The sequence below is a fragment of the Canis lupus genome, chromosome 5 (assembly GCF_011100685.1).
Source record: "Canis lupus familiaris isolate Mischka breed German Shepherd chromosome 5, alternate assembly UU_Cfam_GSD_1.0, whole genome shotgun sequence".
NCBI lineage: Eukaryota > Metazoa > Chordata > Mammalia > Carnivora > Canidae > Canis > Canis lupus.
The window spans coordinates 12352357-12370316 of record NC_049226.1 but is presented as its reverse complement, the minus strand read 5'-3'; the positions used below and the strand labels follow the sequence as shown (position 1 = coordinate 12370316).

The following is a 17960-nucleotide window of genomic DNA, read 5'->3' as shown; positions in this document are numbered from 1 at the left end:
GAAATAATTGATAAATAAACTTCATTAAAATTAAAAGCTTCTGTTCTTGAAAGACAAGGGAATGAGAAGACAAGCCACAGACCAGGAGAAATTTTTTTCAAAGGACATGTTGCATAAAGTACACAAAACTCAACAATTAGAAAACAAAGAATTTGATTTAAAAATCGGCCAAACCTTAATAGACACCTCACCGAAGAAAATATTCAGATGGCAAATAACCATGTGAAAAGTTGCTCCACCTCATATGTCATCAAGGAAATGCCAATCAAAACAACAACAAGATACTGCTTCACATCTATTAGAAGGGCCAAAATCCAGAACACTGACAACGCTAAATGCTTGTAAAGATGTGAAGCAACAGGAGCTCTCACTTGTCACTGGTAGGAATACAGAATGGTACAGCAGTTTCTTACAAAACTAAACATACTCTTACCAAATGATCTAGCAATTGTGCTCCCTGATATTTACCCAAAGGAGTTGAAAACGTATGTCCATACAAAATGACCTACACGTGAGTGTTCATAATAATTTTATTTGTAATTACCAAAACTTGGAAGTAACTGAAATGTCTTTTAGAAGGTGAATAGGTAAGTAAACTGTGTTATATCCTGAAAATGGAATATTATTCAGGCCTGGAAGAAATGAGCTATCAAGCCATGAAAAGACATGGAGGGACGTTAAATGCAAATTACTAAGTAAAAGAAGCCAATTTGAAAAGTCTACATACTGCATGATTCCAACTATTTATTACATAAAGGATACACTTACAAAAAATCAAGGCTATCTTTTTAGAGGACTTTAAGTTCACAGCAAAATTGAGGAGAAGGTACAGAGGTTTTTCAAATATCTCTTGCCCTCACATATGCGTAGAGTGTTTTTTATGCAAAAAAAAAAAAAAAAAAAAACCATAGGCAGAACTCTGATTAGCAGATCCATACTCAAAGAAAACTTGTTGGCCTTATAAGGTTTTAAAATAACTTTATGTTTCTATTTGGTTTTAGTTAAAATTAATATTTATGGTACTTTTTTGTAAGTCTCCATCTATAAGTCTTTAATTTGAATGACTTTTCTGATTAACTGAAACTGAGGGTTTCTACCAGAGTGTGTTGTTTCTGATTAACTATCAATGTTGGACAGAGCCTGTTCCTAATGAGGCTAATCTTTTGACCAATGACCCCTTAGATACAGGAATATCTGGGCACTGGAGGGAGCATCAAACAATAATGTAAGGTCCAGGGACAAAAACAAGAAGCCTATCTCTGCTGAAAGAGCTCTCTTTATATTCTGGCATGGTATGACTCTTCAGCCCTGGTCTAAATCAAAACTAGTGGGAGCTTTGGTAGCCTGGAGTGGCTGTATAGCCTGAGAGCCCCAATGTGAAGCCAAATCAGGTGAGATGTTGACTCAAGATGATTGATGGCTCTGGAACTAGGGGGAAAATGTGAATCATAGTTGAGGAGGGAATCAAAAGGTCATATCCAGGGAAGTTGTGCCAAATGTTGGTTCTAAGGGCTAAATAAGGTTGTAAATGGAAAGATGAGTCAAAGGCACAAAACTCGCACGATTGGAAGCAGGATGAAAAGTTTTATATGAGATCATGCAGAGCTAAAGCTGTGATCAATGAAGGAGTTTGAGAGGCCTGGGTTTTTTTTGCTGTGGCCAACATATGATTTAAGAACCAAGTAGATGGAGAGAGACTAGGGATGGTGAAAATGTATAATCTTTCATGGCTGCATTTACATATATAACACATTAACGTATATAACCCATTTATTGGTGAATTGCACTTTGCTGGAGATGTTAACTTGAAAGGATTTAATTTTTCTGTAACTGTTTTTGTGCCATGTTGAATTCATTTTTCCTTCTGGAGAGTGGCCCACTTCATGATATCTTGGCCTGGTTCTATAACCCCTACTGCTTTTGGTTATTTAAATAATTTGATATCAGTTTCTAAGATCCAGTACTTTCAGTACTTTCAATCTCATATTGTATTCAAAGTGGTCTTTTTCCTTTCACCCCCTGCTGGAGATTTGTTATCTTGGAGTGAGAGTCAGGTTTATATGGCTTGGGTCTCAGGTAGCTTTATCCTTTTCCTGCAGTAGTTTCTCAGGTGTTGGGGAGGAGAAAGAGAAAAAGAAGGCAACTTTCCCTTATGACTGGGCAATGTTGCAGGCTTGCCCTTAGATAGTCATGATGGTTGTTCTAGCTCATTGTCCATGAACTCTAAGTACATGGATGGTTGCTCTCACATGCCTTGCTGATGAGGAAATCCCCCCAGGGAAGCTTTCCTCGTCATTGGTGATGTCTTAGAAAATTTGGCCTCATCTTCCTGCTGACTCCCAGGAGGTGGTATTATGCTTCACTTCTCTGATGTGCCATTTTCAACCTGCTGTGTCAGTTGTAGAGAGATTATAGCTCTTAATCTCTTCTGCTCCATGTGGCCTATACTTAGAGTGTGGGCATGTATGGGATTATTTTCTGAACCCCTCCAAACTAGGAACAAAGGATGGCAGTCCTGTCCTCACTCATCACTGGTGGTCTTCTTCTATGCCATCTCTCCCCAGGTTTTGTTTTTACATCCAGTGGCCCAATGGATGTCTCCTGGTGAAGCACATGTTCAGCCATGGAATGAAATACCAGTCTTCTCATGTTGCTGACACCCTCAAACTTTACAAAGTGATTCTTCTGGGGGTTAGGGAAGGAAATTCCTCTAAGATGAGTCAGGAAAGAACTCCTATTCCCAAGCCCTACAATGGCACCAAACAAGTTTTTTCAGCAAGTTCCCTTCTCATATTACAGAGCTTCACAGAGATGCTGGTTTGTGGTAGGACTAGTCCTCTGAATTGGCACCTTTTCATAAACCTTAGGGTGGTAGATGACATATCCCTCACCAATAATTCTCTGAAATTAGAAATGAGATCCTTAATTTTTCTTGTGTTCTTAGCTTTGAGTCTTAACCAATGAGAAGAGCTCAACTTGATTTTCTCTGACTGTGCTTTGGTAGCAACGATCTTCAATTATTATTATTTTTCATCCATTATCATGGGGTATGCGAAGCACTTTCTTGGTTATGGATCATCATTTCTTGTTTCCAGATAATTCTGGGCTAGACATACTTCCAATGAATTCCATTAACCCAATCTGAGAATATGCAAGTATAAATCACTCAGCATAGACAAATTCATTGGACATTTCTTTGAACTCAATTTAGTATAGTTTTTATTGTTTTTCTATTGTATGCAAGTGCTGCAGGATGACAAAGAATCATGGTTCCTGGCTTCAGGGTATTCTAGGCAGGTAGAACTAATTTTTGCTTTTGGAAAAGTCATAAGATAGGCAGTCAGGAGATTTCATCTTCTGTTGGTCTTTGCCACAGATGTTGCATAAATTTTAGCAAGTTTTCTGTCTCAGTATCCCGAGGAATTGAGCAAGTTAATCTCTAAAGGCTCTGATATTTCTTAATAATATGAACCATAGGAGTCTGTTTCTTCTTGTTCATGTCCTCTTGCATTAAGAGTACCCTCCCTATTTCCTTTCTGCTTTAAATTTTTTCTCCTTCTCTTGAAGGGGATATGACTCAAAAAAGATGAAGAATTCCTGCAGCATATATTTTCTTTGAGCAACAAAAAAAAATGTTCTGAAATGTATAGGATTATATTGGCTCTGTAGACCACTGGGGAGAATTGAAATCTAAACAATATTGAGTATTCCAATCCATGATCATGATAGGTATCTTTATTTCTTTAGATCTTTCTTCTTTGGTTTCTCTCACAATGTTTTTCAGTTTTCCACAGAGTAAGTACATATTTTTAGAAACTCTTATATGCAAGTATTATATGGTATTTGATTTTTGGTATTTTGGTAAATGGTATTTCAAAAATATTCAATTTCCAATTATCCATAACTATTAAAGTTGAAATAAAGTTGCTTTTGCATATTAATCTGTACTCTTACTAAATTTACATATTAATTCTAGTAGGATTTTTTTTGTATCATCCGTGAATAGACAGTTTTCTTTCTTTCATGCAATAGATAGCTTTCATTTGCTTTTCTTACCTGATTGCACTGGGTAGGACCTTCAGTATGATTTTGAATAGGTGTGATGAGAGAAGAGATCCTTGCCTTGTTCCCTAGCTTAGGAGGAAAGCATTCAGTCTCTCACATTTTAGGATAATGTTAACCGTAGGTTTTTGTGGTAGATGCCCCTTTTTAGTCTAAGAAAATTTCCTTTTATTGAGACTTTTTTTAAAAGTAGGCTCCATACCCAGTGTGGGACCCAAAATGGGGCTTAAACTCACAACCCGAAGATCAAGACCTGAGCTGAAATCAAGAGTCAGACACTCAGCTGACTGAGTCACCCAGGAGCCCCTACTGAGATTTTTTTTTATCATGAAAAGAAGTTGTATTTCATTCAATGCCTTTTCTAAGTATATTGAAATTATCATATTTTTCCTTTAATCTGTTGACATAGTAAATTACACTAATTTATATTTTAGTTTTGAGCCAGCCTTGCATTTCTAAGATTTATCTCTTTTAATAATGATGTGTTATCCTTTTTATATACTGCTGTATTTAATTTCCTAATATTTTGTTAAGGATTTTTGCAACTTATTCATGAGATTATACTATAGTTTCCTTTTTTTGTAATGTCTTTTGTTTTGGTGTAAGAGTAATGCTGGCCTCATGCAAAGTGTTGGAGAGTATTTCCATTGCTTCTATTTTTTGAAAGAACTTCTGTAGAATTTATATTATTTCTTCCTTTAATGTATCAAATTTTATATTTGGACAAAAATACCACATATGATGTTGAAAATATACACCTCATTTCTTTTTCTTGCTTTTTTGCATTTATTCAATACTCAAAATATATATTTAATACTAGTGTAATTTTTTTCCTTTTTAAAGAGAATGCCTCTAGTATTTCACCATTTGGTATATTGAAACATGATGTTGGAAAAAGACCCAATGCCATTTATGTTATATCCTTGCCAAATATAATAACTTACAATTTAAACATGAGAAAACAATCAGAAAAATCCAAATTAGTTGGACTTTGCCCTAAAGTGTTGCAAAATTTCAACTTCAATAAAAGGCAAGAAAAAAAAAGTGAGGGAGTTTTTAATGAAGAATAAGGAGCATGACAAATAACTGTAATCTATGATATTACATTTGATCTTTGACTAAAAATAATAACTATTAAAGACATTGTCAGGATAATTGGGAAAAATATTATGTTTGTTTGATATTGTTTATTGTGTTAAAGAATTTTTAAATCTGAGTTGCCTGGGTGGCTCAGTGGTTAAGCATCTGCCTTTGGCTCAGGGTGTGATCCCAGGATCCTGGGATCGAGTCTGGCATTGAGCTCCCCACAAGGAGCCTGCTCTCCCTCTGCCTATGTTTCTGCCTCTCTCTGTGTGTCTCTCATGAATAAATAAATAAAATCTTTTAAAAAAAGAATTTTTAAGTCCTACTTTGCAAAGCTTTGTTTCTATCAGGAATAAATTTAGAATTTTATCAAATTACTTTCTAGCATTTATTTTTAACAGCTTTATTGAGATATAATTAAAATATCATGCCATTTACCTACTTAAAGTGTAGAATTCAATGGTTTTTAGTATACTCACAGGGTCAGGCAATAATCACCACAATCTAATTTTCAACTTTTTTTATCACTCCAAAAAAGAAACACCATACCGATTAGTGACCACTTCTCATTTCCATCTCTCATTATTCCCTGGAAGCCACTTATCTACTTTTTGTTTTTATAGATGTACCTATTCTGGGAATGTTATGTAAGTGGAATCATACAATATATGGTCTTCTGTGTCTGGCTTGTTCCACTCAGCATAACGTTTTCTTTTCTTTTCTTTTTTTTTTTTTTTTTAAGATATTATTTATTTATTTATGAGAGACACACACAGAGTGGCACAGACACAGGCAGAGAAGTAGGCTCCATGCAGGGAGCCCAATGTGGTACTCCATCCAGGGACTCCAGGATCACACGCTGGGCTGAAGGCAGACACTCAACGGCTGATTCACCCACAGGTGATTCACTCACGTGTCCCAACTCAGCATAACATTTTCAAAGTTCATCTATGTTGCAGCATGTGTCAGTACCTCATTTTTTTTCTCAAATAATGTTTCATCATTGTATGGATAGGATATGCTATATTTTGTTTATCCATTTGTTAGTTGATAGACATTTGGGTTGTTTCCACATTTTGGGCATGACATTCACATATAAGTCACCGTGTGGACATACATTTTTATTTTTATTGGGTATACACCTATGAATGGAATTGCTGGGTCACATGATAACCCTATGTTAAACATCTTAAGGAATGACCAGCAAAGGATCAGGATTCTGATTTCACAAACATCTTTTTTCAGTCTTTTTGATTATTGCCATCCAGTCGTATGGGTTTGATTTGCATTTCCTTAATGACAAATAACGTTAGGCATCCTTTTTTAGGCTCTTATGGGGCATTTGTATATTTTCTTTGGAGCAATGTCTATTTAGATCCTTTTAAAATGGATTATTTACCTTTTATTTTTGAGTTGTAAGTGTTCCTAACATATTCTAGATGCAAGTCCCTTATCTGATATATAACTTGAAAATGTTTTCTGCTACTCTGTGGGTTATTATTATTTTTTTTTTACTTTCTTGATGCTGTTATTGTAACACAAAAGTTTTAGAATTTTGATGAAATCAATTTATCATTTTTTTTTCTTTAGTTTGAGCTTTTGCGTTCCATCTGAAAAATCATTGCCTAACCCAAGGTCATAAAGATTTGCTACTCTGTTTTTGTTTTGTTTTTTTTTTCTAAGAGTTTTACAGTCTCAGTTCTTACATTTATGTTTATGGCCCATTTTGAGTTAATTTTGTGGATAGTGTAGAAAGGGGTTCAAGTTCATTCTTTTGCATGTAGATATTAATTTTTTCTACAACCACTTGTTAAAAAACCTGTTGTTTCCCCCATTTGAATGTCTTGGCATCTTTGTCTAAAATCAACTGACCATAACTATGAAGGTTTATTTCTGGCTTCTTAATTCTATTCCATTAATCTGTATGTTTATCCTTATGTTAGTACCACACTATCTTGATTACTGTAGTTTCATAGTAAATTTTGAAATTGAGGAATATAACTTTGTTCTTCTTCAGGATTGTTTTGTCTGTTTTGAGTCTTCAAAATTATTGATGTAATGAATTATATAATGAATATTTTGATAATAGATCACTATTATTGAAGTCATAAAGGAAAAAATTAGGATATTTGCCTATAAACTTCTATAAGTGATAAAGTATTGAAAATCTAGAAACAAATGAAGCATAAAAGTATTTTCAAATTATGTAAAAGATAAGGAAAAAATTAGAATGAAACCAAAATGCTTTCTTTTTCTCACTCTTCCAACAAGCAAGTGCATATATTTTTCAGTGATAATAATTGATGTTGGTAAGAATTATGTAAGCAGAAACTCAGGTCTTGTTGCTGGAGGGTGAAAATTGGAGCCACCTCACATGGAGAGTGATTTGGTAATACTTGTTTAGTATATCCTCACACCTTTTGATCAAGTAATCTCATTTCAAGGTATTTTATTGAAAAAATTATCAGATTTTCACAGAGATTTATGTACAAACAAATATAGCACAGGGCTAGTTATTAGAGTGAAAAAAAATGAAAAACTGGAAAAAATATAATAGTTGACCAAAGATGAATAATCAAATGACTGATTTAGCCATATAACAAGATGCCTTGAAGGTTTTAAAAATAAATAAATAATTTGAAACAAATTTACATAACAATATGTAAAAAATGTATTTTTAAGATATAAAAGAATTATTTAGTACTCATAAAAGCTCTTTTTGTGGAGTAATACAATCAAACATTAGAAAGGAATTAGAGTATATTACATCTACAAACTTAATTTAATGTGAAGTGTCTTATATATATATATATAAAATACATATAATCAGGATAATTTTATCTAACCTGTAATAGTGGGTAATTTACAAGTACAATGCAATAAATGATTTTATTTTCTTCCATTTATTACCTTCAACTACAGTTTGTAGTTTTTCATATCTGAAGGAAATCTTCATAACTTGAGGCCATAAGTCCGCTAAAGCCACATGAAAAATCAAATTCAACTGACTGTATTTTTTTAAATATCCTTAACGTTTGTGAAGCCACTGTACTAATTTTTAGAAAATCCTAGAATTATAAAACATAACAACATTAGCATTTACCTTAGATGGTAAAAAATGTTAAGATATCCACAGATATTTCAGTTTTCCTGGAAGAGAACAAAGGTATTTATTAGTTTTATGTATTTTTTAAAAATTTTTATTAGTTTTAGATTTAAGTATGCATACTCTAATGTAACCTCCAAACATAGGAAAGAAATCGAATGACACAGTATAATATGGACTCCCCCCCCCCATGCTCTTTCTCTCGCTCTGTCTCAAATAAATAAAATCTTTTTAAAAAGATAAAATAATTTTAAATTTACATGTGCCTAGTCTTAGAACATGTGAATCAAGAATGGACAGAATTACAGGGAGAAATTAATAAATCTACAATTAGAGAGAATGAATTTAACCCTTCACTCTCTGTCACTGAACAACTAGAAAATGTTTACTCATCTGAGGATCGCATCAAGCACAAAGTTCTTTTGAGTTAAAGAAAAAATACATGTCCATAAGTTGAGAGCAAGAAAAATAACTCTATTCAAGTGTTTAGTCTAGGAGGAAGTTGTATGTTTCTGAGAGTAGTCAGAGAATCAAAAATGTTTTATAATACTACAAAGAGGAGTTCAGTGTTATAGTTGGGTGGGTGAGAGGAATTGTTCTCAGGTGATGTCCAGGATTTCTACTTTGCCAGAATCAAATTATAAGTAACTTTAGTTACTGGCTTCATGGGTAGGCAACCTCAAATTACTGTATCTCTTGAGGGATAGGTCCATCTCTTAATCTGAGAAAAATGTTAAATTAAATATAAAAACACCTTAAGAAGCTAAAGACTATACTATTAGCATTTTTACAACACTTAATAATAATATAATGAATAATGTAATACATTTTATAATATGTTCATATGTTTTATATACTTAGTCTTTTCTAGAATTTATCACTTAGACTAACAGCCTTATAATGTCAATTTAAACAATATAATTGAGTAATTAATTTATACTTGTGCGTTTAAATTGAAATGTTATGCAAAGTATTAGACCACATATAAAAGGATTTTAGGGTTACCACATTTTTAAATTATAAGAATTATTTAGTACTTATAGAGTTTCTTTTGGGTATGCTTGGGTAGCTCAGTGGTTAAGCATTTGCCTTCAGCTCAGGGCATGATCCTGGGGTCCCAGAATCAAGTTCTGCATCGAGCTCCCCGCAGGGAGCCTGCTTCTCCCACTGCCTGTGTCTCTGCCTCTCTCTGTGTCTTTCATGAATAAATAAAATAAAATATATTTTTTTAAAGTTTCCTTTTGTGGATTCATACAACCAAATATTAGAAAGGAATTAGAATATATTACATCTACAAGCTTAGTTTAATGTATTTAAAGTGTCTAATTAACTACATTCATAAATGAGACCAAACGTTATTTACAGATCCTTAAAAGTTATTGTTAAAACTTATCAGACATGTAAATGACTAATAAGATTTTTAACTTGAAGTTAATGAGATTTTTGAATGCATAATTTAAATAAGTTGAATATCAGTCAAATATTAAACCAAAAATAATCTTTTCTATATTCAAAAGTTCCTCCAAAAGCATTAAAACACTTCATGGGAAGATCAAACTTCCTTTAATTTACTTCTTAATATCTTGGACAGAGACTGCTTCTGTAGACTTTAATGCAGTCTTGTTCTTTGAATTTAATTTGTTTTAAAATTTCAATTTCATTTCCTATTTAGTGCTCATCCTCCATCCTCCCTGGCCTGGCAACAGGCTTTAAGCACAAGGGACTGAGTTTCCTTTCTTCCTCTTTTCACGCCACTGGAACTTCCTTTACTGCTTGATGGGAGAAGTAGGCCTCCCATCCCAAGAAAAGGGAGAGAAAAAGCCACACACTCCCCTGGAAGCCTGTACACCACATTTCTAGTCAATTCTTTGAATTCTGACCCAAATCTTTCTTCAGTTTAGTATCTGTTTATGCACCTACCAATACAGCATGTTGTTGTTGACATTGTGTTTGTGTGTGTGTGTATGAGAGAGACAGAGACAGAGAGAGAGAGAGAGAGAGAGAGAGAGAGAATGGAAGTGCCTGACCTCGAATAATTTTAGCTTTCTCTGGAACATGGTGTCCTTGACTTCTCTTTGTCCTCAGTACGAGTTTCTAGCTACCAATAGTGAGAAAACAGGATTTTAGCAATTGTTGATCATCTTTGAAAAGTAGAATCATTGTTGAAAGTTAAACAGGAAATTTTTAAAAATTAGCATTCAAAATAGATATAAAACTTGAGCTCTTTTTGCAACAGTCATAGATACTGTTTACATGGTAAAGTATGAAAGCATTTTAACGTTGGGAGGAACAACATTTTGTATACTTTGGAGTTGAGAGACATCTTCTCCTGGGTGTCTTCTGAAGGGATTCTTGTTTTTTTTTTTTAATTTTATTTATTTATGATAGTCACAGAGAGAGAGAGAGAGAGGCAGAGACACAGGCAGAGGGAGAAGCAGGCTCCATGCACCGGGAGCCTGACGTGGGATTCGATCCCGGGTCTCCAGGATCGCGCCCTGGGCCAAAGGCAGGCGCTAAACCACTGCGCCACCCAGGGATCCCTGAAGGGATTCTTGTGTATGAGTCTTCTTCTTCTCCTTCTCCTTCTGCTTCGTCTTCTTCTTCGTATAAGATTTTTCTTTATTTATTCATGAGAGACATAGAGAGAGAGGCAGAGACACAGGTAGAGGGAGAAGCAGGCTCCCTGTGGGGAGCCGGATGCAAGACTTCATTTCAGGACCCCGGGATCATGCCCTGAGCCAAAGGCCGATGCTCAACCACTGAGCCACTCAGGTACCCATCACTGAGTCTTCTTAATCAGTGTTCAGATATTCCCAAGTGTCTCATGTGCCAGAGTAGAGTTTCATGCTCCTGAGGTGATTGTCTTAGGAGGTCATGGTGAAGGAAAAACTTCCAATGGGACACAAGAATGCTAAGTAGTGATTTCCTGACCGGAGGGCTACTGGATTGGAGGTGAAGGCTGAAGCATCCTTGGGAAGAGCAGCACAGCCAGCTGTTCAAGGCTTTTCTTCTTCAGGGCATAGGGTATGGAGGAACCAAGCAGCCAATCAAAATGGCTGGCTAGGCTAAGAAATATGAAGGCAGGATGGGATGGGATGAAGACAGTCAGGACACCTAATATTCCCCCACAACTTACTCATCTTTTGTGGATGGACTCCATGACGTGAGAGTTACTTCCTGTCTTGTTTTCCAAGCGCCTTGTGATCCACACTGAAGGGAGTTGGCGGGAAGATACAGCAGACTGGCTGATGTAAGAGGATTCAAAGAGGATGACATGTCAGCAACACAAACAGTTTTTGCTTCTGACTGGCTCTGAGTGTGAAAATGTCAGAGTTGAGTTCTGCCCCGAGATGCTGAGGAGGTGTGATGTTAACGCTGATGACACAGATGGAGTCAGCAAGAAGCTTTGGCAGCGGATCCTCCAACACAGCCCCAGCCTTCTTCTGTGGGCCTCTCTGATGGCTTGAGTAGCTGTTACAGAGATGTCTGAATAAAGTTTCACCCTTAATCTTGTGGTTTCCAGTTGCAGATCCAACTGTTCAAGGAGCTGGTGTGAGCGGATTCCTGAAGTTAGCATTTGTCCAACTCTCTGGGGGAGTGTGGGGTTGTGGTGAGGAAAACACTCAAGTCTAAATTAGAATTGTCTGATTACTTCACCATCTCCTTCAGCAGGCTGTGAACGACTGGAGGCAACAATAGCATTCACTGTCTTTGCATCCCCTGGCACAAAGTAAGTGATCGATACAGCTAAAAAAAAAGTGAGTAAACTCCTCAAGCCAATGTTTGAAATATTGGCTTTTAAATCTAGTCTGTGTAGTATCTGCGGCATCTCTATTTTTCCTTTCTTCTTTGAGCACCTCTTGGGGAAGTCACTTGGTATTATCCTAGTTTGGAAAAAATGTGGTATCTTTTCAGCTTCCACGTGGTCCCTAGAGTAAAAAAAAATTGCCTTGTATTAAGAATGAATGTTAGTCTTTTTAGCATTGGCAATATAAGGGGTGGGCTTGTTTATCAGCTGTAACCCAACAACAAGGCCAGGCAAGTCCTATTTGTCACCATTAATGTGTACTCAAAAGTCAGATGCAGTAGGACGCCTGGGTGGTTCTGTGGTTGAGTGTCAGCCTTCAGCTCAGGGCGTGATCCTGGGGTCCTAGGATGGAGTCCTGCATTGGTCTCCCCACGGGGAGCCTGCTTCTCCCCTTGCCTGTGTCTCTGCCTCTCTCTCTCTGGGTCTTTCATGAATAAATAAAGAAAATCTTAAATTAAAAAAAAAAAAAAGAGATGCAGAGATTTTCCACTGGGGGAATGTGAAAGCTATGACTTTTCTCAGTCAACCATCCAGGGGTATGACAGAAAATGAAAATAATGCCACTGGGCTGATGTCACTTTGCCCACCCCTGCTCCATTACTAAAGGTTGGAAGTTAACACCTTTTGAAAGACTAATAATAAAATAAATGAATATCTATTTTCATGGAAATAGAACATCATTGCTGTTGAGTAGGAGAACCTCCTTCCTCCTCCCATGACTAGCTTTGGAAATGAGTTTATTTTCTCCTCAATAGTCTCAAATGATTTGATCATAGTGGTGGATTTGATCCTGTGGTTAACAGGAATGCCAAAGACTAGCACTCCAAGGTAGAGGAGTCAGCAACTTAATAATGTCTGTGGTCTCAAAGTGAGTCCCCAATTTTGGACAGACAAAGCAGATGACTTTTGTTATGGAATTTGCTCTTGGTTACATGGTAAGACTAAGTAGAGATAATAAAGACACAGGAGAAGAGACATTGCAGATCTAAAGCAGTGGACAAAATCCCAGAAACAAAAGGGTCAAGGAGAAGAGGCTATGCCAAGTCTTGGAGATTTAAATGTGATAATGCTGTTCTATGGTTCTTTCTGGGTCAGTACCTAAGAGTTGTGCTCTAGACATTTATGATGGTCCGGAAAATGCATGCTTTTAACCCAGGACACCAATTCTCAGTCTAGGTGAATTTGAGAGGATGGAATTAATTTTAGAGCGAAAACACTCTGACTATATTGTAAAGCAGAGAACACACAGGGCTAGAGATTTTAAATAATTCGCTCACTACCTAGTGCTCAAGTTATAATCAGAACCTGCCTTTCCAGTCCACTACTTCCTTCATCGTATCTGCCGATCTTTCACTTTATAAAGATAATTTGTAATACCGCATAGATTAATTTAAAAAAAAGAAGAAAAAGGCAACATGGCATTTGTTAAGAGACTAGAAGAGGAAGCATGATAGATAGGTAGTGGAATGGTGAAACACAGGTTTGGTAGTCTGGGTTTGTGCCACTTTCTAGCTATATATAACTTGAGGTAAATTTTTAAAATCTCTTTAAGCCTAAATTTCATTTTCTGTGAAATGGAGATAATGAGAATATATAGCTCAGAGTCAAGGGGTTTAAATGAGATAATGCATGCACACTGCCAGGCACAGAGTCATTATTTATGTATATAGTACATCTTGATTTGTGCATTTGCGACCTGTACGCAGTGACCACTCTTCATCAATCATTCTCCTTCACTGTCATGGCTATAATGGCCTTACACTTGGTTTGGCACTTGCTGGGTATCCTCTCTTGGCAAATTAATGATAATTGGACAACTGATAAAAAAAAAAGGCAAATGATGACTTCAGATACCTAAGTATGAAATAATTGACATTTGGAACTTAAGGATTGGTGTAGTTCTTAGAGGTGAGGTAGGTCGGTGCTCTATAAATGGAAAGATCTCTTGCATAATACTTCAGAGTTAAACAAACAAGAATAACCCATCTGGATGTCTTGGTGCCCTTCCTCAATTCAGTCAAACCTTATTTATGTCACAGGTAAGCATAGGTGTTTACTGAGCACCTATTGTGTCCCACGCACTGGACTGTATGTTGTATGTGTGATCACAGCTAATGCTTATAATAATCTTATAAAGTCCTACTATTTTTCACCCCATTTTTAAAGATGTGTGCACTGTGGTTCAGAGAAGTTAAACAATTGATCTTTGGACACACAAGAGCACTCTAATTGGAAGTCCATTTGACTTCAAATTGTAAGCTCTGCACCACTTCCTACATAAAGAATAAAGCCAGAATCATTCCTTCTGAATCATGTATATGCTCATTTGCTTCAATATGTCTGTTTCTAATAAATCAGAGAGATGAGATTGCATTAAGGTAAGTTCAAGGAGATTTCTCATGTAACTCCTAAGTATAACACTTCATTTTACCCTTGAACAGATAGCCATAACTTCAGCTCATAGTAAAACCTCAAGTTTTGTTTTTTAAAAAAGAAACTTTTTGTTTTATTTTTACTAGATATTTACATTCATCATACTTTTCTTCCTTGACTGTCAAGATAATGATGCCAATGCATTTGGCAGAAGCTCAAAGAAAAATATAATATTGTCAATTATTTTGATTTTTCTAATTCTCCAAATATTTTATCTGACGTAGCCCAAACATCTAGATAATTAATCAAAGCTGCATCGAGACACATGGCAGCCATACTGTTACTGAGCCATTTCAGCCAAACTGGTCAGCCTTGGCTCCAGAATGACTACAATTTGTTGACCTTTGCCAATTCCACCACTGTGTGGTTGAAGCAAGAGGGCCCATCCGCCAGGTTTAGTTCATTTCAACTTCTGAAGAAGCCTCGTTTCTCTCCTTCGGGCTATTATGTTTTGCTGCCATGCCAGTCAGCATCTTTTGAATTTTAATTTTTCTATCCAGGAGTGTGGGTGAGGCGATCATACTGAGTGGTCCTTGTTCTGCTGACCTCACTCCTTGGAATACTGCTTCCTCATGGGATATTCAGACATGCTAGCTCCCAAACTTCCCTTGAGATAGAAAGTCTTCCCCTCACATTCCACTTCAACCCCATTTTTTAATGCTATGGAAGCTGTTTAATCCTCTCGTGCGCAGTACTCTTTGCTACCTTGCCTTTATCTGCCATGGTAACATGTCAAGATAAATCTTAACATGACCTCTTTTCTCTTCTTTGTGATTTTTCTCTCCTTGACATTAGGGTGAGGATATTTTTCTTTTAAAACAACTCCTGGCGAGTCTCTGCCCTTTTGTTCTGCTTGGATCTGAGCACCCTGTCATTTCTCTGCGGTCCTCGGTTTTATTTTTGCTCTGGCATCCCTGGAAATGATGGCGTCTCCCTTAGTAATGTTTGCTATGAAGATCTCATGAGCCACTTTATCCTTGTCTCAGCCAACTGCAGAAGAAACTCAAATTCCTCTGGCATTGTTGCATTTGGGCAGATCCTCATAGCAGTTGAGGTTACCGACCGGACTCAAGCCATATTCCATCTCTAGGTTTTCCCAACAAAGCTTTTCCTGAATTTTACTTCACCTGGATTTCAGTCTCCTGGCTCTTGTACCCTAGTTTAACATCCCTCAGGAACGGCTCAGTTGCTTCTGAATAATTACAGCCAGCTCAGCATTTGCTCCATAGCACTTTTGAGTCTAGCATCCTGCGCGCATCAGTTTTCCTTGGTCTGGCTGTTCCTCCTTCCTATGAGTTCATAGCATGGAGCCATGGTGCAGTAAAGGGAGCATTAGCTAGGTTGGAGGAAGGACACCCTTCATGCTCTGCTACAAACGTGTGACATTGGTCAAGTCCTTGCACTTCCTTGAACCTTTGTTTCTTCCATGGAAACACACAGACTACCTGAGTATCTTTAAGGGGGTCTCCCTGCTGGGGAGACATGTGAATTGTTGAGGTCTTCGAAAGCCCTGGAATGTACTGTTCAGTAGAAAGTTGGATCGCTTTGCAGGAGTCCATGATGATAACAAGTACAATCACCTTAATTTTCTGATCAAGTCAACTAATGATTTTCTACAGCAGTCATGTTAACAGCACCTTAAGATACACCAAGTGATTTAATCAGTTTTATTTATTACCATCTTCAGCAGTTTCGTATTGTTTGGCCCATCCTTGACTAATGAAGAGTCTTCTCTTCTTTAAAAAAGTCATGCATTCATTCACTTATTCTTTAATCTGTTCACCAAAGGATTATTCCAGACATTTTCTATATCCTCAAAGAATTTATACTCAAGCTAATTTAATTTTATTGGTTAAAGTCTGTTTAGAAATAGGGTAAAAAAATGGCAGTCCTTGTGTTATTTTAGAAGGCAGAAATTAAAAAAAAAATACTTCATGAAAAATTCATTCAATTTGGAATGATTCCCTCAGGCTAGCTCTAGGTTCTATGTAATTGGTGTGATTCAATTCATTGGGATCAATATTAGGGGTTTACTTAGAAATATTGGCCTCACTAGAATCTCAATACATTTTGAGAATGTTACTTTTTATTATTGATATGATGAAGAACGGGCCTAATAGGGGTGTGCTTCTGACACTAAGAACTATAAGACATTTCCCTTTCAGGTAGATTTTTCTAAGACTCCTTCATAAGTAGAAAAGAGAATTTGGTAGAACATATATGTGAAAATGTATGTTGATGGTAAAGTGTCATTATCACTATTATGTACATTTTTGTGCTTTGGTAGTGGGGGAATAACATCGTCAGATTTGCCTGCAGAGATCTAGAGAATTAACTGTACAATTATTGGAACAGAAGGCCCATGCATGCGTCACCCAAATCAAAAGATGTACTTCCCTCCTTGGATAAAAGACAACTACTTCACGTGGTGACTTATATGGTAGTGTAGAATTTGAGAGCCAGAGAGATTTTTATGGGCCAATAGCACATTTTCAGGGGCAATAAGTCTGACGTTGAAAGAAATGGTCCAAACAAGAGATAGAAATGAAAGAAGATAATCTGACCAATAGCAAGTAAAAATACTCCTTGCTTAAATCGAGAGTAAGAACATAACTAAAATAATTATGACCTATGTGCAGAAATATTTTTTAAAGATTTTATTTATTTATTTATTTATTTATTTATTTATTTATTTATTCATGAGAGACACAGAGAGAGGCAGAGACATGGACAGAGGGAGAAGCAGGCTCCCTGCAGGGAGCCCGATGTGGGACTTGATCCCAGGACCCCACGATCACAACCTGAGCCAAAGGCAGGTGTTCAACCACTGAGCCACCCAGGCATCCCTATGTGCAGAAATAAAGCAAAGCTGAGCTCCTACAGGACTCTCTGTCTACCACCCTTTCCTCTCTCGATGCCATGACAATACCACTATACTGTCAGTCTAGGATTTCTCTATTCCACCCAGGCAGACCCATGGCTAATTTTGTTTACTCCTATTTTGGAGCCTGTGTCCCTAACTTTTCTCAGCACCTGGGTGTTCTTGCCTTTAGCCATGTCTCCAAAGCCCACTCTTTCCTCCAAAGACTCTGCAGGATGCCTCTCCAAACTACTGCTTCATTTGGAATTTTTTTAAGCATCCTTCATAGATATATGTCTCATCTTGCCCACTAGACTTTTAGTTCTTGGAGAGACAGAATCATTACTCCTCTTTTTCTCTCTTTACCACATTTAGGCCTGTCTGTCCTGTCTTTTGAGCAGTTTTGAACAATATTATTGACAGAGACACAGACTTCTGGGTAAAGCAGTTAAGTTTCAGCAAGATGCAATCCCCAGCTATTCAAGGCCTTACAATGCTTGCCTGTAGAAAGGAAAAGACATTTTGGGGTGACATTTGATCCCCCATATACTAGAAATACAAAGGAGTCTAAATGTCTACCAAGCTTTAGGTTACTTACAGACAAGCTT

At 36.7% G+C, this 17960-nt stretch overlaps 1 protein-coding gene across 9 annotated transcripts in view; it reads left to right on the top strand.

Annotated features, from left to right (window-relative positions):
- The window catches only part of LOC106558787, a 181464-nt gene that overhangs the window by 73930 nt on the left and 89574 nt on the right, over window positions 1-17960 (top strand). For 2 of the 9 annotated variants that reach the window (XR_005359134.1, XM_038535864.1), the window contains exon 4: window positions 11921-11981. The exons of 4 other annotated variants lie outside the window; for them this stretch is intronic. Coding sequence is in view for 4 of the 5 variants with exons in the window: in XM_038535864.1 (XP_038391792.1) it covers window positions 11921-11950 (30 nt within the window). In the remaining variant the exon portion in view is untranslated. Of the gene's footprint in view, window positions 1-11920; window positions 12010-17960 lie in introns of all 9 variants that reach the window. 3 more of the 9 variants (XM_038535866.1, XM_038535867.1, XM_038535865.1) reach the window with 3 other exon arrangements.